At 38.3% G+C, this 22,652-nt stretch overlaps 1 protein-coding gene across 1 annotated transcript; it reads right to left on the bottom strand.

Moving 5' to 3' along the window:
• Positions 1–6,082: 6,082 nt before the first annotated feature.
• LOC145460315 (uncharacterized) lies at positions 6,083–14,310 on the bottom strand. Its single transcript, XM_081445074.1, has 8 exons — positions 13,967–14,310; positions 12,890–13,075; positions 12,171–12,331; positions 11,171–11,318; positions 10,706–10,756; positions 10,216–10,297; positions 9,660–9,834; positions 6,083–8,990 (listed from the first exon to the last, which is right to left on the bottom strand). Exons 1-8 carry the CDS (start codon positions 14,061–14,063, stop codon positions 8,751–8,753), a joined length of 1,140 nt encoding a protein of 379 aa, XP_081301200.1. The 5' UTR covers positions 14,064–14,310; the 3' UTR covers positions 6,083–8,750.
• Positions 14,311–22,652: the final 8,342 nt, after the last annotated feature.

The raw sequence follows: 22,652 nt of genomic DNA, 5'->3' as shown, positions 1-22,652 counted from the left end.
TGACTGGCGGGAAACAAGTTGACGTTCTGCGTTCGGGCCCGACGTGAGTGAAGCTCATTTCGCGTTGTCTGAAAACGTGAGTTTTCGCTTTCGTTTCCTCTGCTGTGTCAACGCTAAATAACCCGTGTTACTAATTTCGAGGAACTTTAATGCTTGTTTTCTCTTGTTATGTGAGATATTTCATTTTAAAGAAACGTCGAGAAATCTGAAGCGAACTCAAGCCAGTCGGCGAACATGTGAGTACCGTGAAATATCTTTTTGAAAGCTAATGTAAATAAAGACAACTTACATGAATTTCAATCGAAATTTTTTCCTTTCGAGAAGTACTCAAATGTCAAATGGCTCATGATGGTGAGATTCTAACACATTTAAAAGGGTAGACACCATTAAAACTTGCGTAGCTGTTTCCATTTTCAGTCGTAAGATCAGTGGTTTACTTAGATCTTTATCAGTCAGCACACTGTTTTGTCGCGCCAGTCTGATTAAACATCTGCTGATAACAAGTTCGTTTACTTCATTGTACAACTCAGCGAGAAGGGGCAAGTTGCGTTTGTGGAAGCGAAATTCAGACCAGCACTCGTCGTCTTCAAACCATCGAAGTTAAAATCAGGAAAGGAATCATTAGACCGGTTTAAATCGTACAAGAGTAGAAGTTCGTGATCGTTTAACACACCTTCATCGTGGATTATCAAGAGTTGATTGCGAACTTCTTTCAATAAAGTGATCCTAGTTCATCTTGATAAACAGAGGACGAATATCGATTATGTCAATAAGCTTTCAGTGCGGAAACCGCGGTTTCCGACGGTGCCGCTTAATGTTTGTGAATTCCCGCCACAACGGCGTTCTCTCCCCAGCCTTCTCACAGGTTTCGGCGTCCCCGTCGCCGTCCGCGTTCCCGCTGCTTAAAGTCCCTATTAGCTGGAGTATGGCCGCCATCTCGCGCGACTCCGTCGTCGTCGTCGTCGTCGTCGCCGTCGTGCGTACGCGCCCACGAGCAATACCGCTAGCCATGATAACCATGAGAAAATCAATTCATGGGTTTCCTTTTCTTCCCTATATGGGTATGGGGCTCCGCCGGAGCTCCGCTATAAGGTGATATTCTTTGTTAAGAATTTAGTGAGAAATATTTCTGGCTAATGTTTTTTTTTGGACTTTGCGAGACCAATTACTCTGATTTGCCTGTAGATACCAATTTTTGCTAAACTGGATATCGATGACAGTGCCAAAGACTATCACAAAAATGTCTTTCTGTGGAAATAAACTACCGCACTTTTGAAAAACGACTTGCTGAAAATAGCTAAAATTTGGGTCACGCTCATTAACGATTCGGCGGCTATATTTGGCACCTCGTGAAAACCGTAGAATTGATGCGACAGACGTCTAATATTTTTCAATCAACTAATAAGGGGACAAATACATTTATTATCTCACGAAAATAAGGGTTTCTGGAATTTGTACGAAGTACCTTTTAGGCTCACCTAAAGTTGCCCGAAATTTCGATCATTTTAGACCGCTTAAGAGGCCAAAATCATGATGTGGTGATATCTCGAAGAAAACCGAACGCCTACCTTGGCAAATGTCATGGTTGTTAATCTTTTTGGATAGCTTTTATACAGCGAAAAGATGAATGTAAACGGCCGACCTCAAACTTTTGGTACTGCCCGGTTTCCTCTGACAATGACTCTTAAATCGCTAACTTAGGAATTCCATTTGAAGCCAATATAAATCACAATAAGGGACCGTTCATTTTTTATAAGGTAGGGGGGGCTGGTGGGATTTGGGGGGGGGCCATGTGAAAAAAAATGGCTTTCGAGGGGGGGCCATCCCAAAAAAATAAAGGAAAAAGGGGGGGTCATGTGAAATATTTTAGTAAAACTTTAAAATGGCATAATGTTTGAATATAAAAAAAATTGCTATAGAATAAACATAGAAGGCAGGATACAAATTTATTACAAACTCTCCTTCTGCTTTAAAAAAACGTTTGGCGACAAAAAGCATTTGTAGCTACTGAAAAGAAGTATTTAACACTTATTTTCGAATGCAACTTTCACTGGCACTCATCTTCATCTTCGCTGTCGTCGAGTTCTTCGTTGCCTCTTGTGCTGCTATGGGAATCTCTTTCACCAATGCTGCAAGAAGCAGCAATGCTTTCCGTCAGAGTGTACTCTTCAGGGTACATGAAGGTGTAAACATAATCTCTGACTTCCTGCTCAAGGTTTGTGGTGATTCTGCTTCTTGCAGCATTGGTGAAATAATTCCCTTCCAAGAGCTGTGCGATGTATGGCCCATCTCTTCTAAATAACGACGTGGCAACATCCACAACTTTAATACACTCTTCCGGGACGACCGTTCTAGGAGGGTACACAAGGCATTTTGGAAAATCATTTCCTAGCAGGTTTCCAACACAGATTCCATAAACTCGTTGGACGTTGTTTTCAGTCCGCTTCCTCTTTCTTTCATTTGACTTTCTGCGGTTTTCTTTTTTCCTTCTCCTTTTGTTGATGTGCTGTTTGAGTATGCCCTTGAATATGCTGTTATAATTGCTCTTCTTATTTTCTAGTGCTTCCATGTCCTGCGTGACCTTCGTCAACTTAGCTTCTATACATTTGATCTGTTTTACATTAAAACTGTGGGCAAATTCTTCGCCCTGCTTCAAAGCAAGCCAATTGGACTGAAAGAGTGTGGAATCGTGTTCCTTTACATCTCTCAATATGACATTCAACTTTTCCACCATTGCTCTGTGCTCTTTGATGGAGACGTTCAGTTTTCGTCCATCACTGGGCTTCAACTGGTACCCTGGCATGGAAAACTCACTCGCCCTCTCTGAACAGCCATCCGCACTTAGAAAGATTGCTTCTTTTGCTTGTAAGATGTCAAACTGCCTGGATCGTTCAGCTGTAAACCTTTTCTTAAACGACTCGTCGCTTTTGCCATTATTGCGCATTTTGGAATGAGCCTCTTTCATGATGCTCATGTAGTAATGCACTCTTTTCCCGATTGGAAAAGCCCTTCATGGGTATGTTATGGTTTAAATTTAGTTTTGGCTAAAATTTTCAAACCAATTGAATTTTCATTTCTCTTTGTTCTGAATTATGACAATGAACTTGAGACATTGAAAATTAAGAATGTTAAACCAGAGATAAATTTAAACCATAACAAGTATGCTAAAATTTATAAAAAGTAATCCACTATTTGCAAGATTTGAGAACACTCATAGCTTTTTGTTCTACCTGCACAGGGCAACATTTATACATGCCTGTCACTAGAGTAGAGGGAAAAACCTTCCAAATAAAGACATCTGTAAATTAAATGTAGCAATGTGTTTCACACAACACATCAACAGATTTCCAGTTTTCTCACAACACTTTGTACTTGGTTCAGTATCATAATGCAGGAGCAAGGAAAGACTCTGTTCCAGGCCACTGTTACTTCCGTAAGATTGAGAAGTTTATGAATGAGCACTATGAGGAGGGGGAGAACTACAGGGAGTTTCTAAAGTTGTCCTGTCAAGAAAAGGAAGGAGAAATTTGTTCTCTTTGTTGTGAATGGACTGGACCACCCATAGAAAGATACCCTAAACCAGTTCCTGACCATTCCTGCCTATCGGAATACCACTACCTCTCCTACCAGAAGACCCGAAAAGAAGGACGTGATCCAGATGACTGGCAGCTAAGGGTCCAAGCGAAGAAAGGGCATGGAAGTGGCAGGCTGGTTTTATCTGACCCAGAGAGCGTTGCTCTGTTTGCAGATAAGTTTATTGTCAAATCAAAGTTTGTGGTGGATTATCTTCAGCATCTTGAAGTGCTGGAATTAAAAAGGAAAAAGAGAGCAGGAGAAAAGGCAAAGTTAAGTAGGGACGCAAAAGATAAATCACAGGAGGATTATCCTTGGACTGAGTTGTGCGAAGATCTAACCAAGCTTAAAAAGCTCCGTGTTCCAGAACTAAACAAGTACTTGAACCACCACGGGCTGAAGCAGCATTTGAAACGCAGCAAGAGTGAGAAAGTAAAGGCAATTGTAAGACATTCATGCTTGCAGCAGAAGAGTCCTCTCAGAGCTGGCCAACCAACACTGAGAAATGCCAGGACATTGACACAAAATGACAACAAGGCAAGTGCTGACAGCAGTGAAACGGATGGAAGTGATAATGATGAGTATGACAGTGATGCCATTGACTCTGGGGGAGAAGATGACTCAAGTGACATCATTCTTGCATTCATCAATTCAGATGAGGAAGATGCCAATGAGAGGCCAAATGCCACACGCTCAGGGCGAGCCATAACTAGGAGATCCGAAATTGACTTCTCTTTCTTTTGATTTGTTTTTTAAACAACAGCTCTCTGTAGTATAGGGATTCTAATTTTGTCTTCATAGTGAGCACAATAACGTGAAGTAGGGGGATAATAGAGAAATATTAAAAAAGTTGAAATCTAAATATTGTTTGTTCAATTTTTTTTGGGGGGGGGGTCATCCCAAAAAATTACCGCTATAAGGGGGGGCCATATGAAAAAATTGGTAAGCTGAGGGGGGGTCATGCGGTTTTTAAATGGTGCTTCCCAAATCCCACCAGCCCCCCCTCCCTCATAAAAAATGAACGGTCCCTAATACAATTTCGACGTACATGTATTAAAATTACAACTCGGCTCGGAGGTTTGAGGGAATAAAAAAAATAGATTGATTATTTATCCATCGACCTCCGTATGATTTGTTAAAGTCAAGTTAGAAGTTTAAAATGTATCGAAAATGGCGAATTGTCAAAACGTTCTAGCTAAGAAGACTGAAAAACAATTTCAACTATATTTAATTTTTGTATTCTGAAATTTTGAACAAAGGGCTTCGAGATGTTCCCCAGTTTTATTGCTAAATTAGTGTTACACTAGCAACGTCATCATGCAACCATAATGGCTAACTTTTTAAATATCCCCTTCTTCCAACAGCTTCATGTGTTTTAGAATGCAACTCCAATATAGCTAACACACCTTGCGAAAATTCCCGTTTCTGATCACAGTGACCAAGCAATACCACGTACACGACGGATTTACCATAAATGTCACCGGAAATAACCACTGAATCAATCCACACGAGCAAAAACGGCTCCATCCCTCAATGTTCCACAATTGAATTATTATGACTCCAAAGCTGACTCGAGCCAAACTTGCAAAAATTTGAATTAAATTTCGTCCATTTTAAGAATATATATTGATTATTAGATACAGTCGAACCTCTATTAAGCGGCCACCCCTTATTGAGCGCCCAGTTATCAAAGTCCCGAAATTATTTTCAATAAAATACTGTAAATAAAACTCCTATTAACCGGCCACCGCTATTGAGTGGCCGCGGCCACCTTTTGGTCGTCCCGATGAGGGTTTTTCCATTGTCTTTACCCCTATTAAACGGCCACCAAAAATTTAAAAACCTTGTTTTGGAAAAGGCGATGGCAGATAAGAGTCCGAAAAAGAGGGTAACGAGTGATTAAAACATTCAAACACACGTTTATCATGGTTGTCTTCATGTGACTCGATGTTCACTGGGAAATTAACCCGATGGTGAAAAATATTCAAGGTACACTAACCTCTATTAAGCGGCCACCTCCTATTTCCCCGAGGGTGGCCGCTTAAAAGGGGTTCGGCTGTATATTTCAAATAAAGCCTTTCTAAAACATGCATAGCAGGAGTGAGACTGCTGCTCTTATCTGAGCTCTTTGAACGGAATAATCAACTAAGTTGCAAGATTCTCTCCCCCTCCTACTCCAATCCGAACTAATCCATGTTTATTATTATTTGTTATATAACTGAGAAAATCACTTTATTGTGATTGACCGAGACCTGGCCCATTTATCGTTAATTTTTAACGCTTTTGTGATTTTCCCAGTCATATAATAAATGAGTAATCGTATGAAGGTTGAACAATTATTTTGCACTGCTCGTGATATTTGAAAATTCTTTCAAATTGTATTCGCCTCAAGGTTCGTGTAATTTTGAGAGACTTTTCAAACATCACTCGTGGTGTAAATCCTTAATTGTAGCTGCATTCATATGATTACCTACACTAGTAAGCAAATAGACACACTTTTTAAGTTGCAAGTAATTAATTCTCTTTGAGAGAAATATATTTCCTTTTTTCTCATTTACTGACTTACGAAGTCATTTACCCAGAAGTACAGCTTTTACAGGAAATAATAGCACCTTGTTCTAAGAGTAAAAATAGAAACGCCTGCCGAGAGTTCAGTGACACAAACACTCGAAATAAGTATATAGACTCTATATGTAGACTTGTTTTATATATACCTGATGATAGATGCGAGCGCAGTTATAACACTACTGGAAAAAAGATCTGAAAAAATTTTCAGGCTTTTAGCGGGATTCGAACCCACGACGTTTGCGATACCGTTGTAATGCTCTCCCAACTGAGCTATCAAAGCCACATGAGAGCGGTCGTATGTGGGTTGGCCCTTTATGTTCAATGGACTGTTGGACATTTGTTACTTTTTATATAGTTTATTACTCGGCGACCACTTAATTTTGTACTAGGAAGTTACTTAAGACAATCTCGTTGGTCATTTTTTCTTAGCCAAGTCTGTTGATAGTTTTGACTCTAAATGCCTGGTATTCACAACATATGTTCATAAGCTAGCACGGATCTACTGTCTACCTCTGGTAAGATCCCAGGGAATTTGGAATTTTCCTAATGCTATTACTTTGAAAATTACGTAAATTACAGTTAAATAAGCGAGCCTAGTTTGTACGAGTTCATCACATATTTGTTTAATTAAGTTGCAATGCGTAAGATGTCGAAAAAAGGAACTTGAAGGAGCTCAGTTACGATATTTTGAATTATTTTAGCCATGAACAAAATTACCTTTACATTGAAGGAAACACGAAAATAATAGTTTACTAAGATAGAAAAACACCAAAACGATTAAAATAAACCATAAAGAAACAAGGATGTTTGAGGATAGAGAAGATTGACACGGATTGCAAACGACTAACTTGAAAAATTTAGGTTAAACTTTTCAAGATAAGCAAACTGTGAGGCAGCTCCTTTAAGGCTGGTTTGCACTTGCGCATAAGCATAAGCATTACCCGACATAATACGTGGACGCAGTAACATGTTGTTAATTGGCGCCTTTTGTTAGGAAAATTCCTTAAAGGATTCTTACTGTATCTGCATATTTTGTTTATTCTTATGATTGTTTATGTTTACGCTTATGCTTGTGCGCTATAGTGAAAACCAGTTCGTAAAACACGTGCTATAGAACGTGCGTGCTTTCACATGACGTCACGGCAGCCATATTGGAGTTCCAGAATAATGAAATGACAGCCATGCTGGTGTACCAAACCAATCCTGTGGGAGTTCAACTCTTTTCTTATGTAAACACTTTCTTTTTTTCCAATAAATTTGCATGGCTGCTGGCCACGTGAGTAAAAACGCTCTATATGCACATAGTGCATACTTCAATTCAATCTTTTTAAAGTATAACTACCATAGAGAAAAATCTCTCATACTAACGGACACCTCGCACGATGTCCTCAAACGATCACCTTCCGATAGCGGACTCGTCTAATAAGCGGGCGCTTGCTCTCTGTCCAGCCACTTATAAACACTACATCTTTTTAACTTCCTGTAAGCGCTTTTGTACTAAAAACTCATGAAAAGTTACGCTTCCACTCTACGGTTTTCGCAGCGTGTTCCCTTCAACACTAACGGGTTTAAGAAACCAGGACGCGACAACGAAGACAACGTCGATTAAGAAAATGATTTTATATTTTACCTACGAATCTCGCGATACTCTAAAGTCATTTTCCTTTGTTTTTCAGTGTCAAAACTATCCCGAAACTGAACCTGGGACAGGGCGAAACATTTGAAAGATATCAACGAAATTAGCCGTCGTGGTTCATGTTCCCCGAATAACGGCAGAATTTGATCATTTCACGTTCTTGTTTTGCTGAGGACGGCAGCGAAATGTACCAAGAATTCTAACGCACGTGCGCAGCCATTGCTCTGCTCATTAAACCTCCTGTTTAGCAATGTTCCCGTTGCCGTTGCCGTCGTGGTTTTCTTAAACTCGCCAGTTACAAAAACACTCCAAACGCTGAGGTTCGCTGATGCCAAAAACACCATCATTTGCGTATGTGCCATGAATGACGTTAGCGTTTCTGAAAAGCTCCGTTTTCGCCATCCACACTAATACAACGGTGTTCCTTTTCTTAAATCTCTCCATTCTCGGCATCTCATCGTCTTCATTCGATGAAGAAAATGAAAATTCTCGATGGTTTTAGTATCGCGATGGGCGAAAACGTAATACAAAAACACACTAGTGTGTAAAAAGAATGCAAGTTTTTATCAATCAGAAAACACTCGAAAACCTCTGTGTCACACGCCTGAAGTAAGCTATAGAAGTGATGTTTCCTTCTCAAAACTTCCCTTAGAGGAAGACTTTTCATCAAAATATTAATCTGTGTCGTTTAGGTGGCGGCCAGTTAAATCTATATTAGCGGTCAACTGAGAAACGTCCGAAAACAAATCGTCCGTTTGGGAGGTCCACGAGTTGCTCTGAGACTTTCCGGATCCCGGGCATTTTCGGTCCTAGTCGGCAAAGAAATTTTAAATATAGGGTGGCTGCTAAACAGAACAAAGAACAACGCATTTATCGCAGGTAATTGGATGCGAGAGCGCCTTTTCAACTGATGAACCGTCTCGAAGTTGATGTAACCCTAGAATTAATCGTCCATTATTTAATGATCCATAATCTATCGCACTACCGATTCGTAAAGATGTTCGGACCTCCCGGTGTTGCGTCTGCCCTGGGAACTCACGGATGCCCCCCTGTAAGGTTGGTTTTGAGAGCTGACAGAGGCTCCTCGGATGGACCCACTACCGTTCTGGCTTGGAAGAGCGGCGGGCGATTCATCTTCGTCTTCGTCTGCGACTGAGAAGTGAGTGACACCGTGTTTGTTGTCGAAACCATCATCAGTGAAGTGAGCAACGACCTAGTAAACCAAATAAATAAGTCATGCGTGTGCGTCAGACGATATGAATCACAGAGAAAGGATATAGGTATCTTGTAGATGACACATGACTAGAACGTGCTAGGAAAAGCATGAAACCCCTCAGGCACATGAAGGAACGCAAATACAGTTGTACAAGTGAGTGGCCTGTTTTTCTCCATCCTAATTCCCAGTTCCATGGCGGATGACCTACGACAACCTTTTTCTCTGGAGGGTTTAGCACTGCAAATACTTTACCAAAGACTTATAGCCACTTTCTGCTCTTGACACGTCGCGCAAAGTTTTAGACCTTGTTATTATGAAGGAAAGGAGCCAAATTGAGAGCATGATAAGATTTGTTTACTTTTCTTGCAATCAGCCTCTCAATGGTCACATAATGTTTTTCTTTAAGTCTGTGAAAAGTCAGAATTATACATGTCTTTCTTCAATTGTGGTACCTTTGCCTCATAATAGAAGCTGGCGTCTGCTAAATCATCACCATTTTGGGCTTTTTTTGTGCTAAATACAGCAAATTGAAATCGGAAAATTCCTACTTTTCATACGATCAGTTAATTATGGTCATTGAAAATTGTTAATCGATAAGCAAATTCTCATGCGGGAACTTGCAGCGCTCTCACTGTCATCTAACTGAAACCCAGCATACACTCGTACCTCTTGCACTTCGTCTTCAGGTTCCTCATAGGCTTCGTTGTCACGTGATTCCATCATATCTGTCATAACAATGGTCATTGTCCCGTTCTGTGGCTGTGACTTTGGCGTCCTTGGGTTCGTGTAGAATGATGGTTGCTTCTTTTCTGTTTTACTGGGCCTCGGCTTCAAAGCTAAACTGTAGTACAAACAAGAATCACGGTACAGTAACTGGCATCTTTGTAGACAGAAAAGTCTACTAAAAATAGTAGGGAAAATGCTCTCATTTTCTGGAATGAAATCTGAGAAAGAAAGCTGTTGTCTGAATTTGTAGTCCTTTTCTACAGATATAAACATACATTTGTTGGTTTCTGAGATAGATTGACTTCCATGATCATCTTTTTTTAAGAATAATACAGTGGAACACAGACACATGGAAACTGATTTAGGGAAGAAGCTGACCACAGAAAAAAAATTCTCTTCCTTTCCAGCATTCCATACAGGTTGCTTTTTTAGCTTTGAAAGCATTTTATTTATTGGAGAATATGTTTTGTAATGTCATAAAACATAAAATACTTACCTTTTACGTATTCGGCGATAGCAACACAAAGCCAATAGGATAAAGAAGACAAGTAAGATTATCAAAACCCACATCAAAGGCCCTGGAAAACAATGAATGGCGTAAATAATGGTCATCATTTACCTCTTCCAACATAGTACGTTCGTAAAAGCGTTTTCGATAAAGGTTGTCCTACAAAGGTGCAAAAATGTACGCGACAAAGCTGCAAGGAGTTATGGGTAGTGTTAGTTTAACGCTGGTTGATCGAAATTTTCATTGTTTCAGTCTGATAGAGGGAAAGGAATTAATACTTTCATTCTCCGTTTCGCTTTCCCTGGCATTGAAACGCCATGGACGTTGATGAATCAACGGTAAACTGACATCACCCATAGCACCTTTCGCCATGGTCGCGTGCACCTTAAGGCTTCAGTGGGACGAACTTTTGCGAACGAGGTAACACTACACAAGAAAAAAAAAAATGGTTACAGAGAGGAATAAAAACATGACTTACACCACCAATAATGGCGAATAGCAATTGAATCTTGTGTGATTATATTCTGGGCTGCAAAGCAAAATATAAGAAAGGTATAAAATATGAGTAAATATTTTTATACTATTGTTACATGTCGCCGATGGTTTCAAATCTTATTTCAAAGACTTTTATACTGTATGTTCACTTTATATCAGTGATAACTGACTTAACAGTCTCGACGTTTTGCTCTCAGCATTTACATTCCCTGCACCTTAAATGTTAGTATATATTTACTAAGCAAGGGAGGACACATTAAGGTTTCTCGTACCAGGTCAATATTTGTCTTCAAATATTTTATGTACACTACGTTTTCTTTCGTCACATCATAGTTCATTGAATAGTTTATTTTCTTAGATTTATTTTGGTCGTGTTATGCTCTTCGCTTTTTGCTACGAAAACCTGTTTTTAAAGAGATTATCCAAATGATAATTGACTGATATTTACCGGTGACATTCCCAATGCCAAAGACTCCAATCCTCAAACAAATCTTCGAATCCCAAGACACAGGCTTAAATCGTAGATAACGAACCACTAAATGATATGGAAGCTCACAGCATGATATAGTGCTGCCATCTTTGTTACCGTCAAAAATCTGTATCAGGCGAAAAAAGTAACAAAAACACCATCATTGATTTATTATCGATTTTTAATATCTGGTTCCTCTGTAATTTTTGTTTTGAAGCATCTAACTCCATGCAAACATCTAAGTTAATTTATTCTTTTGATAACAAATGAGAAAAAATATTTCCTAAATAAGAGACAAAATTCACTGGGAATTCAAGTGGCCCCAAGCCCCTTAGGATTTCCAGAACTGCCATGCGTCAAAGTGTAATATTGTGGCGCAACTACACACATAGCTGTGTCTGAATTGTTGCCAGTCGTCTTCATACAACTTCATACAACGCGCAGCTCGTCGCGAGGTTCGAGCGCAGGGTGAGATGGGCATCACCCCTTGTTCCCAACCTCGCACTTCTCATCTGTGCCGTGCCAGACGCTGTATAGATACCACTGGGGAAGACTCAGCAGCTGCGTTAATAAAGTCATGTTCTATTGGGATAAACCGTTTCAACCACGATACGGTCCACGTTTCTCAATACAACACTTTTCTTACCGCTTTCGATTGAAATGCGATCATGTCTGGGCTTAGTCCTTACGCGGGCTACAATCACGCCACATAATCACGCAAGTGCTTTTTCAAACGTTTCAACCTGGTTGAGGCCGGTTGAAAAAGTTTATCAGCCAAACCAACCGAGAACGGTTTTCCCCAATAGGACACGAAAAAACTCAACCAACCCCGGCAACGAACCAGACCGGAAACGGTTGATCCCACTGACACTACCTAAGTGTTGTTATGTTGTAAATTTGAAAAGATATCTCCAAATTCACTCACATTTAAGCCTGGTGTAAAAAGTTCTAGATTTTGAAGGATACAATATGTCTATACCTTTAAATCTTTGTCGAAATAATACCCGTTGTAGGTTTCTCCATCAGAGCTGTATTGCAGTGTATACTCTTTTACCCAGGCGGTCACATTAGTTCCATTCACAACCTGAGGCGGATCGTTCATTCCTTGTGTCGCAATGTGAGTCACCCGTGAAGTATAGACTGATGAGAAGAAAAGCTCATTGCGATCAGTGAAGTAGTGTATTTACTGTTAGCTAACCCGTTAGACGCAATTCAGAAAGTCCGTCCGTCCGTCCGTCTCTCCGTCCCTTCATCCGTCTGTCCGTCCGTCCATTCGTCAGTCAGTCAGTCAGTCAGTTAACCCGTCAGTTGGTCGGTGGTCCATCGATCGGTAATTGTGAGTTAAACAACTGATCCATTAATCCGTTAATCCAACACACACTGACTGCTTAATGAGTCAGTCAACGATCGAGGCAGTTGCACACTACATCCGAGTTTGTACACGGGCCATTTTAAGCATTGACCTCTTCAGATTTCTTAGCTGACCTGAGGAAACAGGAAGAAAACTACCATACAACATGGTATATACTTGGACTCTGACTAACTCGCAGAAAATGCTAATTCTGGTGAAGGAAGCGTGACAATTCAGTAGTTACACGCGGCCTATAACTACGGAATACTGCTTTTCTCTATCGCACTCTCTTACAAAACCTGCAACTGCAACGATATCTATGGAGTTTGGATAAGTATTGTACTCACTCAAATCTATCTGAAGGTACTGATCAGAGTCTGACTCCCCGGCGCACCAGGCGGTACCCTGGGAACCAGTGGGTCCTTGGTTTAGTCTTCCTCGGCCTGGGCCGTGATTGGTGTCTAGTGTTGATGACGCTTTCATGGCTTCATCCGGGATATGACCATCTTCAATTCCAAGCTCATTTAACTTGGCTATGACGATAAAAGGAAAGAGTAAATTTTGTTCCACCGCTGCGAAACGTACGCCATATAAATATGTTACTTAAATATAAATATATTGCTTTTTGTTATGCGAACAAATAATTCAATGTTTTATATAAGTAAGTAAGTAAGTAAGTAAGTAACAACTTTATTTACAGAGGGTAACACATAACAATAAAAAAAAAAACTGACGAACCAGTGGCCCTCTATCGTAAGTTAGAAATATTATATTTTGTTATGCGAACAAATGATTCAAATTTTGCACTCAATGTGCCAACAAATTGAAATTCAATTAATTAGTACGTTTACTTGACAGAAGAGAAATTAACATATAACATATAACTTGGCAAAAAGCTTTAGGTTATTCTGAACATGCGCGAGTCAATGATAAAAGTAAACACGACATAAAACGGCTGTACACCACTTTCGTCTTATTAAAAGTATCTGTCTTTGAAACGCTTTGCATGACCTCATGAATTAATTACTCATCATTATGCCAAAACTCATTATTATGCCAGACGCTCTTACATATTTTCAGTAACAAATTTAAGAACAAACTCCCAGTTTTGTTTAAGTAACATTGATGTACTTTAACTCGAATAAGTTAGAAAAACAAATAAAGAGGTCCATATGGTGTGTATCATTTAGCTGAATGCACTTAAAAACTATCAATATCACTTGTACTTGAAAATTCGTGCGTTAGTCAAGCGTTGAAACCAACAAAGTTTATGTCTCGATGAAAATATAGATTAGAGTAAAACAAAGTGCCTAACAGTAGCTTAACTATTAACAAGCCTGTCGTATTGAGTATGGATTGTCCGTAAGCTACTTAAGAAGTAAAGAAATTCTGGTTAGCATTATAGCAAACGAGGGTTAACTTACCGACGTTGCAATCACACGTCCAAACAACTTCGATACAGATATTGAGGGCGAGGATATAAACCAAAAGAAATATTTGTGGATATCTTTGTGAATTCATCGTTAGAATAACGCGCGTAGAGGGATTTGGCTTGAAGTGAAACTCTCAAGGTAGACAGAATCATGCGGTAAAAAGTTCTAAAGAATGTTCGATATTGGAAACATGGTAATAGCTTTTGTTGTGTGGCCAACGCGGCTATAAAGAAAAAATGTCGAATTGTAAATTACATGTTATGCTTGAGTTCATTTTACAGTTCACGTCATTCGTAAACTCATCAACTCCCTAACAACAACGTATACGTAATCGAGACTAGAAACGTCTACGAGATAAAATCGTTTGTCCAACACGTGTTGTCCAGAGTGGTTTTACACCAAAACTGCATTCTCGTACCATCTCGTCATACCTAAAAGCTCAGTTCTCACGTTTTAAAATTTTTGCCTTTGTTGTACGCTCAAAAGACAAAGGTCAAAAGACAAGTTGATTAAACCATAATCGCAGAGCAAATATCTCTGTTTTTAAAGGTGAAGTTTCACGTGACAGGGAAATGCATTTCAAAGGAGAAAGCTTCTTACACAACACAGCGTGGGTACACAGATATGTTTCATGACACGTTGTGTTTCATCACTCGGGTCCTTTAGGCAAGGTTTTAACACTAAATCAACCCCCCTGGTCTCGAACAACAAAGCAACATAAATGAATAATAGGGTATGATCATGAAACCCTATTTAATTTGGATGTAGGAGGGGTAGGAGGGGGCGGGATATGGCACAAGATGTATGATTGCGCTGATTACGAACTGACCTCACTCAAAAATAATTAAGGTCAAACTAATGGCTAAACCTCGTGTCTTTTCAAAAATTATTGGGGGACAATTGGTGTCAATTGTTTGGCCCTTTTGTGCACTTCTTCCCAGGCTGATGAACTGAAAAAAATAATAAATAAATAACTAAGGACATAAAAAGCATCACCCGGGACCCAGCGGTACCGGTTATTTTGCTGCTACTGATTTCCCAGTACATTTTATTCAATGTACAGTAAGAATAATTATTCAATAAATGTCTTCCATACAGTATCTTACTTTTATGCTGTACAAAGTGGTTCTTCAATGATATAAGTTTGTGGATGAGACCCTTGTTTGTGACCATTCAAAACAACGCTTTTGAGCAGTACTTTCATGTGGTACTATTTATTGTGCTGTAAAATGTTGGTTTCAACCTACAGTCTTACAAACACACATGCATGCACATATAGACTTTATTTCAGTGTCTAAAAGATTTATCCTTGAACGCTGATTGTGAACACAGTAGAGAAAATTTATACATCAATGTAAAAAAGTCGGACATCGAAATAGATAGAATATGCAGAATAGATCCAAAAGCAAGTCGATAAGTCTAAAATCACGACATGTACACGTCGCATTGGAATGTTCCATCTAATACGGTCCACAACATTAATTCTACGTACAGTCTTTTTAAAAGACTCTATGTTGGGTTTGTTGCGTTGGTCAATGCTGGGATGAAACCCTTGTATGAAAGTCATAGAGCAGTGCTACCATCTCTTAATAATGCTGTACAAGATTAACCTGATTATAGAGATTTTCTCTTGACCGCCGTGGCGGCTTTGTCGCTGTAAAAACACTGGGATCAGTGTGCTACAAGGTGGTACAACGTTTTAATTTGAAGATACTGAAATTAAGGTTACTTCAAACCTTCGCGGGACTACATTGGTCGATATTGTTTTGGTCAAGAAAATTAAAGTCCGCGAAGCTCAAGTTTGCATACTGTGAACGCTAGGGGTTCTGTTATTTCATTCTTGGCTCGCGGCTTTTCAAGTTGACACATTCCTCTGTGAAGGCGTGATATGTTTATAAATCTTTAGAAGGCGAAAACTCGCACTCGTTTTTCGAGAGAATCCCTTCTCTTTAAATGAATTAATAGGGTATGCAAATTTGACGGTTTTCCGTGAAATTTGGTCAGAGCATTCACTGATAGATATAGAACAAAAGCGTGTCGGCGAATTCCCTTATTTTAAATACTTTCCTCGTTGCGGCGTTTAACGCAACAGATAAAGATTAATTTACATGATTTTTCCCCTTTTACATGTTTTGGAGGTTTCATGTAAAAAACGTAAATATTTCAAGTGAAACATGTAAATGATGAAGAAAACACTGTAAATGTTTCAAAGCAAAGGGCTAAGATCATGTAAATAACATGTAAACTGTGCCTGCAAATACTGTAAATAGCCTGTAAATTTCTTGTGATTCAACCTGGAAACCCGTAAATAACATGTAAATTTAATACAGGGAGGCTGCCATAATACTGTAAATAACATATAAATAAAAAGGGGAGGCTGTAAACAACATGTAAATAAAAAAAGGGAGGCTGTAAATAACATGGAAAATGAAAACAGGAGCCTGTAAATAACATGTAAATCGAAAAAGGGAGCCTGTAAATAACGTGTAAATCGAAAAAGGGAGTCTGTAAATAACATGGAAATCAAAAAAGGAGCCCATAAAGAACATGTAAATCGAAACAGGGAGCCTGTAAATAACATGTAACTCGTAAAAGGGAGCCTGTAAATAACATGTAGATGGAAAAAGGGAGCCTGTAAATAACATGTAAATCGAAAAAGGGAGCCTGTAAATAACATGTAAATCGAAACAGGGAGCCTGTAAATAACATGTAAATGGAAAAAGAGAGCCTGTAAATAATATGGAAATCGAAAAAGGGAGCCTGTAAATAACATGTAAATCGAAAAAGGGAGCCTGTAAATAACTTGCAAATCGAAAAAGGGAGCCTGTAAATAGCATGTAAATGGAAAAAGAGAGCCTGTAAATAATATGGAAATCGAAAAAGGGAACCTGCAAATAACATGGAAATTGAAAAGGGGAGCCTGTAAATAACCTGTAAATTGAAAAAGAGAACCTGCAAATAACATGTAAATCGAAAAAGGGAGCCTGTAAATAACCTGGAAATTGAAAAAGGGAGCCTGTAAATAACCTGGAAATTGAAAAAGGGAGCCTGCAAATAACCTGTAAATTGAAAAAGGGAGCCTGTAAATAACATGTAAATCAAAAAAGGGAGCCTGGAAATAACCTGGAAATGTAAAAAGGGAGCCTGTAAATAACATGTAAATCGAAAAAGGGAGGCAGAAACGCTGTACGATAAATAACTTGTAAATAATAACTTGAAGAAAAATACATGGAATGTGCTGTTTCATTGTAATCAAATCTGTTGACCTTAATTATAATAGTAGAAAACATGCAAATTTATACAGAATCAGAAATTTATTGCAATCAGAACAAACTCAGTAAAATTCAAATAGTTTTTATATGCCATGAATAAGGTTTACAATGTACACATTGCAACAAATAAAACATGTTTTCTTTTCTTTCTATCCATAACAAGACGACTTAAATGTAATTTTGTGCATGGCCAAAATATTTTAAAATACCATGACTGAGCTCCTTTAACCGAATTCAAGCACTGTTCAAGAAGACTACTAAAATTCAAGACCTTTTCAAGATTGTGCAAAACCATGTCATATTCAACTCTATTTAATTCATAAATAGTAAAATGATTAAGAACTATACTGTTGTCAGCTACAACGAGTGAAAATTTTGCAATTTAGGCGTATTACTAAATTAAAATTGTTTGCAAATGGATACCTGTCTTAAATATATACTAAATTCACAAAGTCAAATGTAACATAATGATAATACCTTTGTCATAAAATGAATGAATAAACTGTTTTTTTCTTACTAAGTAATTAATGTAGGATTAAATTAGCCTTAATAATTATTATGAAAAATGTGGGAGGCACGATGGCCTCGTAGTTACATGTAGTGAGCTCAACTCCTGATCGAGCGGTCTGGGTTCAAGCCCTAGGCAGGTATATTCTGTTGTGTTGCTGGGCAACACACATTACTCTCAGTGCCTCTCCACCCAGGTGTATAAGTGGGTACCAGCGAATTTAATGGTGGGGTAACCCTGCAATGGACTGGCATCTCATCCAGGGGAAGTAGAAATAGTCCTAGTCGCTTCCTGCTACAGAAAGCGGGATAAGCTCCAGTCTGTTGGGCCACGTGGCTCATATGCAGACTTTACCTTTACCTTATTATGAAAATTACTGCAATGTAAGTGTGAAATATTGATCAACTTTTTTCAGAGTGAATTGTTCTTTTGAAATAACAGAAAATAGGGAGAAAAAACATTTACCACAAGATAGAGATTGACATTTTAAATTCATCATAAAAACATTCATGCCAAAGGAATACTACATTGCATAACATAAAACAAGGCTTCTGACATCTTTTAGGCTATGTTTACAAAGTCACAGTTTCCTTCTTTTTCCAAAACTGTACAGAATCCAAACAGGACAAACATTTTGGACCCCTGACAAAACATTCACTATAAACAATATTCAAAATTTTACTTTTTCTTTTTGTGATAAAAAAACTGTACTGTAAAAAAAAAAATTCATAGGGACCTGTTGAAATTGAAAGGCCTATCTAGTACCATAGTTCCCATAACACATCATAAGTTAATAAATTATTGTTCTGGTACTACATGTATGTAAACATAGCCGTTGCTTTTTATGATGAAATCTTATAGCTGCTGTATTGAACAATAAGTATCAACCTAGCAATCTAAGATATTCAAATTTAATGCTAATTCACTAACACAGGTACAGTGTAGGTGATACTTCAAAGCATTGAAAATAATGTTTAAAGTGGTTGAATTTATGCGAGAAAGTGTTGAAGGTCACCATGTTAGACTGTAATGCACCAGGGGCCCATTTCTCGAAGGTCCCAAAAAGTTTTCGCACCCAGAAAGCCATACCAAAATCTGAAATCTTATGCTTACAGAGCTGTTTTATTCGCTTATTCTCAATATGAACAGAGGTTTCCTTCACACAAGAAGTTTCAGGGATATACAGCTCTTAGTTTTTAGACACAGCTCAATTAAAGATGGCTTTATGGGCCCAAAAAGTTTCCAGGGCCTTCAAGAAATGGACCTCGGACCCCTTATAGAGTCATAGGTACTGTAGACTTCTCAGTGGCTGATTTTTTCCTGATCAAGCATCAATGCCAAGGAGTATGCATGTATTGACCACTCTCAATTTTACTTCATCCTACAAGTAACATAAAACATTTCGTTAAATAAGATAAGTTATGTCTGAGTATGAATCAGCAAATTCTGTGTATGATATCAATCAGCGAATTTTACACTGGAGTTATTATTTTGTTTCTTATCATTCCAATTTATACTGTGACATTTGAAATCGGACTGTAGCCAGTCATGTTAACCGGCCAAAGTAATTTTAGCTCGGTCACGTCTCATTTCTGACTGGTCAAGATATTTACGAAAAAATCAAGTACACATAATGTGAGCTAAATTAAACCCACAAATATAGTTTGTTTGTTCCAGTCACTGCTAGACCGTTTAAAGATTGGCTTAATATTTTTCTGAACAGATTTAACCCCAGTCGCTCGAATGGCATTCCTATCGATCTTGAACGCATGACAAACAGCAAGCGAATGGTCTTTAGCCGTTCGAACAGATACATGTATGCATTGGTGTATGTTTTCATTAGAGGTCATGATAAAAAAGAGATAAAAACTCTCAGATTTACAGTTGGGGATTTGATTGTTTATTCAAGAATGAACAACGTGACCGTCTCAACATGACATGACTGGTCAACATGACCGGCGAGTGAAGTTTTTGGCCGGTCAAGTCACCATTCTGGCCAGACATTGCCCGTTGACCGGCCATTATTTTGAGCCCTGAATATTCATCAATCAAACAGATCATACATCTACATCTGTAGCTACTGTGTGACAAAAAATTTGCATCTCTGATTGGAAGGCACTGAATGTCAGAGGATGTAGAAGAACTAAACTCAAAATCCATGGCAGTAACTATTCAATGTTCACTATCTCCTACATTGTAATAATCATGGACAATAAATCAAACTCTTATCAAACAATGTTTAAATAATAAGTCAAGTTATTTGCAGGCACAATTTGATTGTTTCTTACGTGCACTTATGCTCTATTGGTGGACAAAGGTACAGATGATGTCATAAAAGTTTGTTTTTGTTTCTTTGTTATGTATTACGAAGCAGACAGATTCTATGTTGTTGTGCATCTGTTCAGTAATAGATCACAGAAGACATCAAAATGTGGTAAAAACATCAGTGACACACACCTGAAAAATTCACAGATTCTGTGACACACTCTAGTAATGGCTTATGTGACTATTTTTTGTTTTTACCACATTTTGATGTTATCTGTGATCTACTCAAGGCAGGAAAAAACCCAGGTCTGATTTCCTCAGCCAAGTAAATTTTGCTCTTGGGCAAGCGAAAATAGAAGTTCAGTGGCCCAGTGGGCAAGTGAAATTACAATGTAGCGTCAGCAGTCTTGTGAGTCTGACTAAAAATGCCAGCTTGATAAATGATAATTTCCAGTCATTCCATTTCAAAACTTAACACCTAAAGATTAGTTAATTATTAGGTTGAAAGCAAGAATTAGTTTGGAATCCGAGTGTACTTCATTCGCATTTGTCCTCTGATTTCCTTACTGGCCACCACACTGGCAACTAATATTTAAGTGGGGCAAGTGAAAACTGAAATTGACTGGCCCACTGGGCAAGTGACTTACAATTTTTTTTCCTGCCCTGCTACAGATGCATGAACAGATGCATGACACATGAAACCTACATGTATTTGGTATGAGCCCAATTTCGTACAAGTAAAATGTACAGCTGTGACAGGGCTCTAAAGTGCTCTCTGGTCATCCCAGGGTAAGGTAATCGATTGAAATTGATCCATAAATTGATATAAATCAATAAATTGAAATTAATGTAAGTGTTATCAGTGCTATCAATCAATTGAAAGAAATTCGTACTCACATGCTAGAAAAGTTTCAAGTTATCAGTTTGATTTTACCAAATTTATCAGTCATTAGAGAATCAATTGAAAGTTGGTCTCTCTTTGTTAGTTCACCTAAACTGTAGAAAAATTGTCCCTCAACACAGTGTTTGATTGTAACTTTTTTTATGTAGATTTCAAAGGCACTACCAAAAACCCCCAAAACATAGTCCCTGATACATGTATGCCAGCAAAATATTCTGTTTACGAGATACAAAGTTATGTTTTTATGCAGTTGTATTCATGATTTCATATTTCACTTTAAATCTTTTGTTCATTTCTTTCTTATTAAATGTTGCTTAAAAGATAAGCTAGTATCAGCAAAATTGATAATGCTTATTGAAAATTTGATCACAATCGATGACTCATGACGAATCCTTTTATTGATTTCTGATATCATTGACGAATTTCTATTGATTGTTATGAAATAATTGATTGACTATACTGTGTCATCCAAGACAAGTAGATTTTCCTGCCTGGGCAAGTTACTCTTCCTTTTTTTCAAGTCCTGTGTAGTTTTCAAGACAGTTTGAGGTACATGTAGACCTCTTCATAAAGTATCATAGTGTTTTTTTTGTGAAAGAAAATACCACAACATTTAACTTACTACAGTATCAGCACCAGTGGGTGCAATGTCCATGTACAGTTGTGTATAACAGCATAATTATTGTAACTTGCATGTAGGTACAACTGTAGACACTTGAGTAACTTCAGAATACTTACTCTAGCATAAGAGAAATTTCTCTGCTGAAGATGGCACATTACATTTTAGCTTACTAGCATTCACATCAGAGGGCAACATAACCTTACAACAGCATGCATCAGAAAGAATCATGAGGTGCATATAAGCCAATAACAAATGTCGCATGCTCATGCTCAGTTATCGAGAACAGATAATAACAGATAATAAAGCTCTTTATGTACGGCAGGTAAACATCACCAAAGTCGATTCCACAAGCAATGTAACTTCTCCTTGATAATGACACATTCACAACCAAAGGCAACACGAAATGTATACGTATCTTGACGTTACTTTACTCTGCTCGTTCAATTTATGCAAAACTTGCTTACCTGTTGTTTTTGTAGCCTGTAATCGCTATCTTCAACTTCTGGGTAACGGTAAACTTTGCCTTGAAACCGTGCACGGTGACGAAGCGAAGGTAGAGTGGATTTTGGCCCGCTAAAACAGAGCTCGAGTTCGATGCAAGTTCCAACGAACTGCCAAACATGGCGGGAGAACCGAGAGAACCTGGTACCTAACATGAAGACCGCTGATTCCTGCTTGTTGGAGATCGGGCAATCACAAGGCTGGTATGCTCTTATAAAGGGACTGGGATAACAGTGATGGCAATGAAAGTACAAAACGGTAGAAATCACCAAAACAAAACAAAACAAAACAAAACAAAACAAAACAAAACAAAACAAAACAAAACAAAACAAAACAAAACAAAACAAAACAAAACAAAACAAAACAAAACAAAACAAAACAAAACAAAACAAAACAAAAAACAAAGAAACAGTGAACATGCAAGGGCAGACTTAGTTGTATTAATTTTACTTGTAGAATGTGCATGTTTCGGAATATTTAACGCTCTAAATCGATGATATTTCGTTCATTCTCAGCGGTTCAGGGGCACAACTGTGACCTCGAACTTTGGCGATATGAGAAGTTTAATGTTTGTTGTTTTCGGATTGTTAAAAATGTCATTTTGGGTA

Source organism: Orbicella franksi, chromosome 11 (assembly GCF_964199315.1).
Source record: "Orbicella franksi chromosome 11, jaOrbFran1.1, whole genome shotgun sequence".
Classification (NCBI taxonomy): domain Eukaryota; kingdom Metazoa; phylum Cnidaria; class Anthozoa; order Scleractinia; family Merulinidae; genus Orbicella; species Orbicella franksi.
Note: the sequence above shows the minus strand (reverse complement) of the source record. Positions and strands in the feature narration are given on the sequence as shown.

Coding starts and splice junctions, on each gene's coding strand:
- LOC145460315 (XM_081445074.1), bottom strand. CDS start 14,063: ATGAATTCACAAAGATATCCACAAATATTTCTTTTGGTTTATATCCTC. Junction 12,332..12,889: donor GTACCTTCAGATAGATTTGA/GTGAGTACAATA, acceptor TCTTCTCATCAG/TCTATACTTCACGGGTGACT. Junction 8,991..9,659: donor CTGAAGACGAAGTGCAAGAG/GTACGAGTGTAT, acceptor TTGGTTTACTAG/GTCGTTGCTCACTTCACTGA.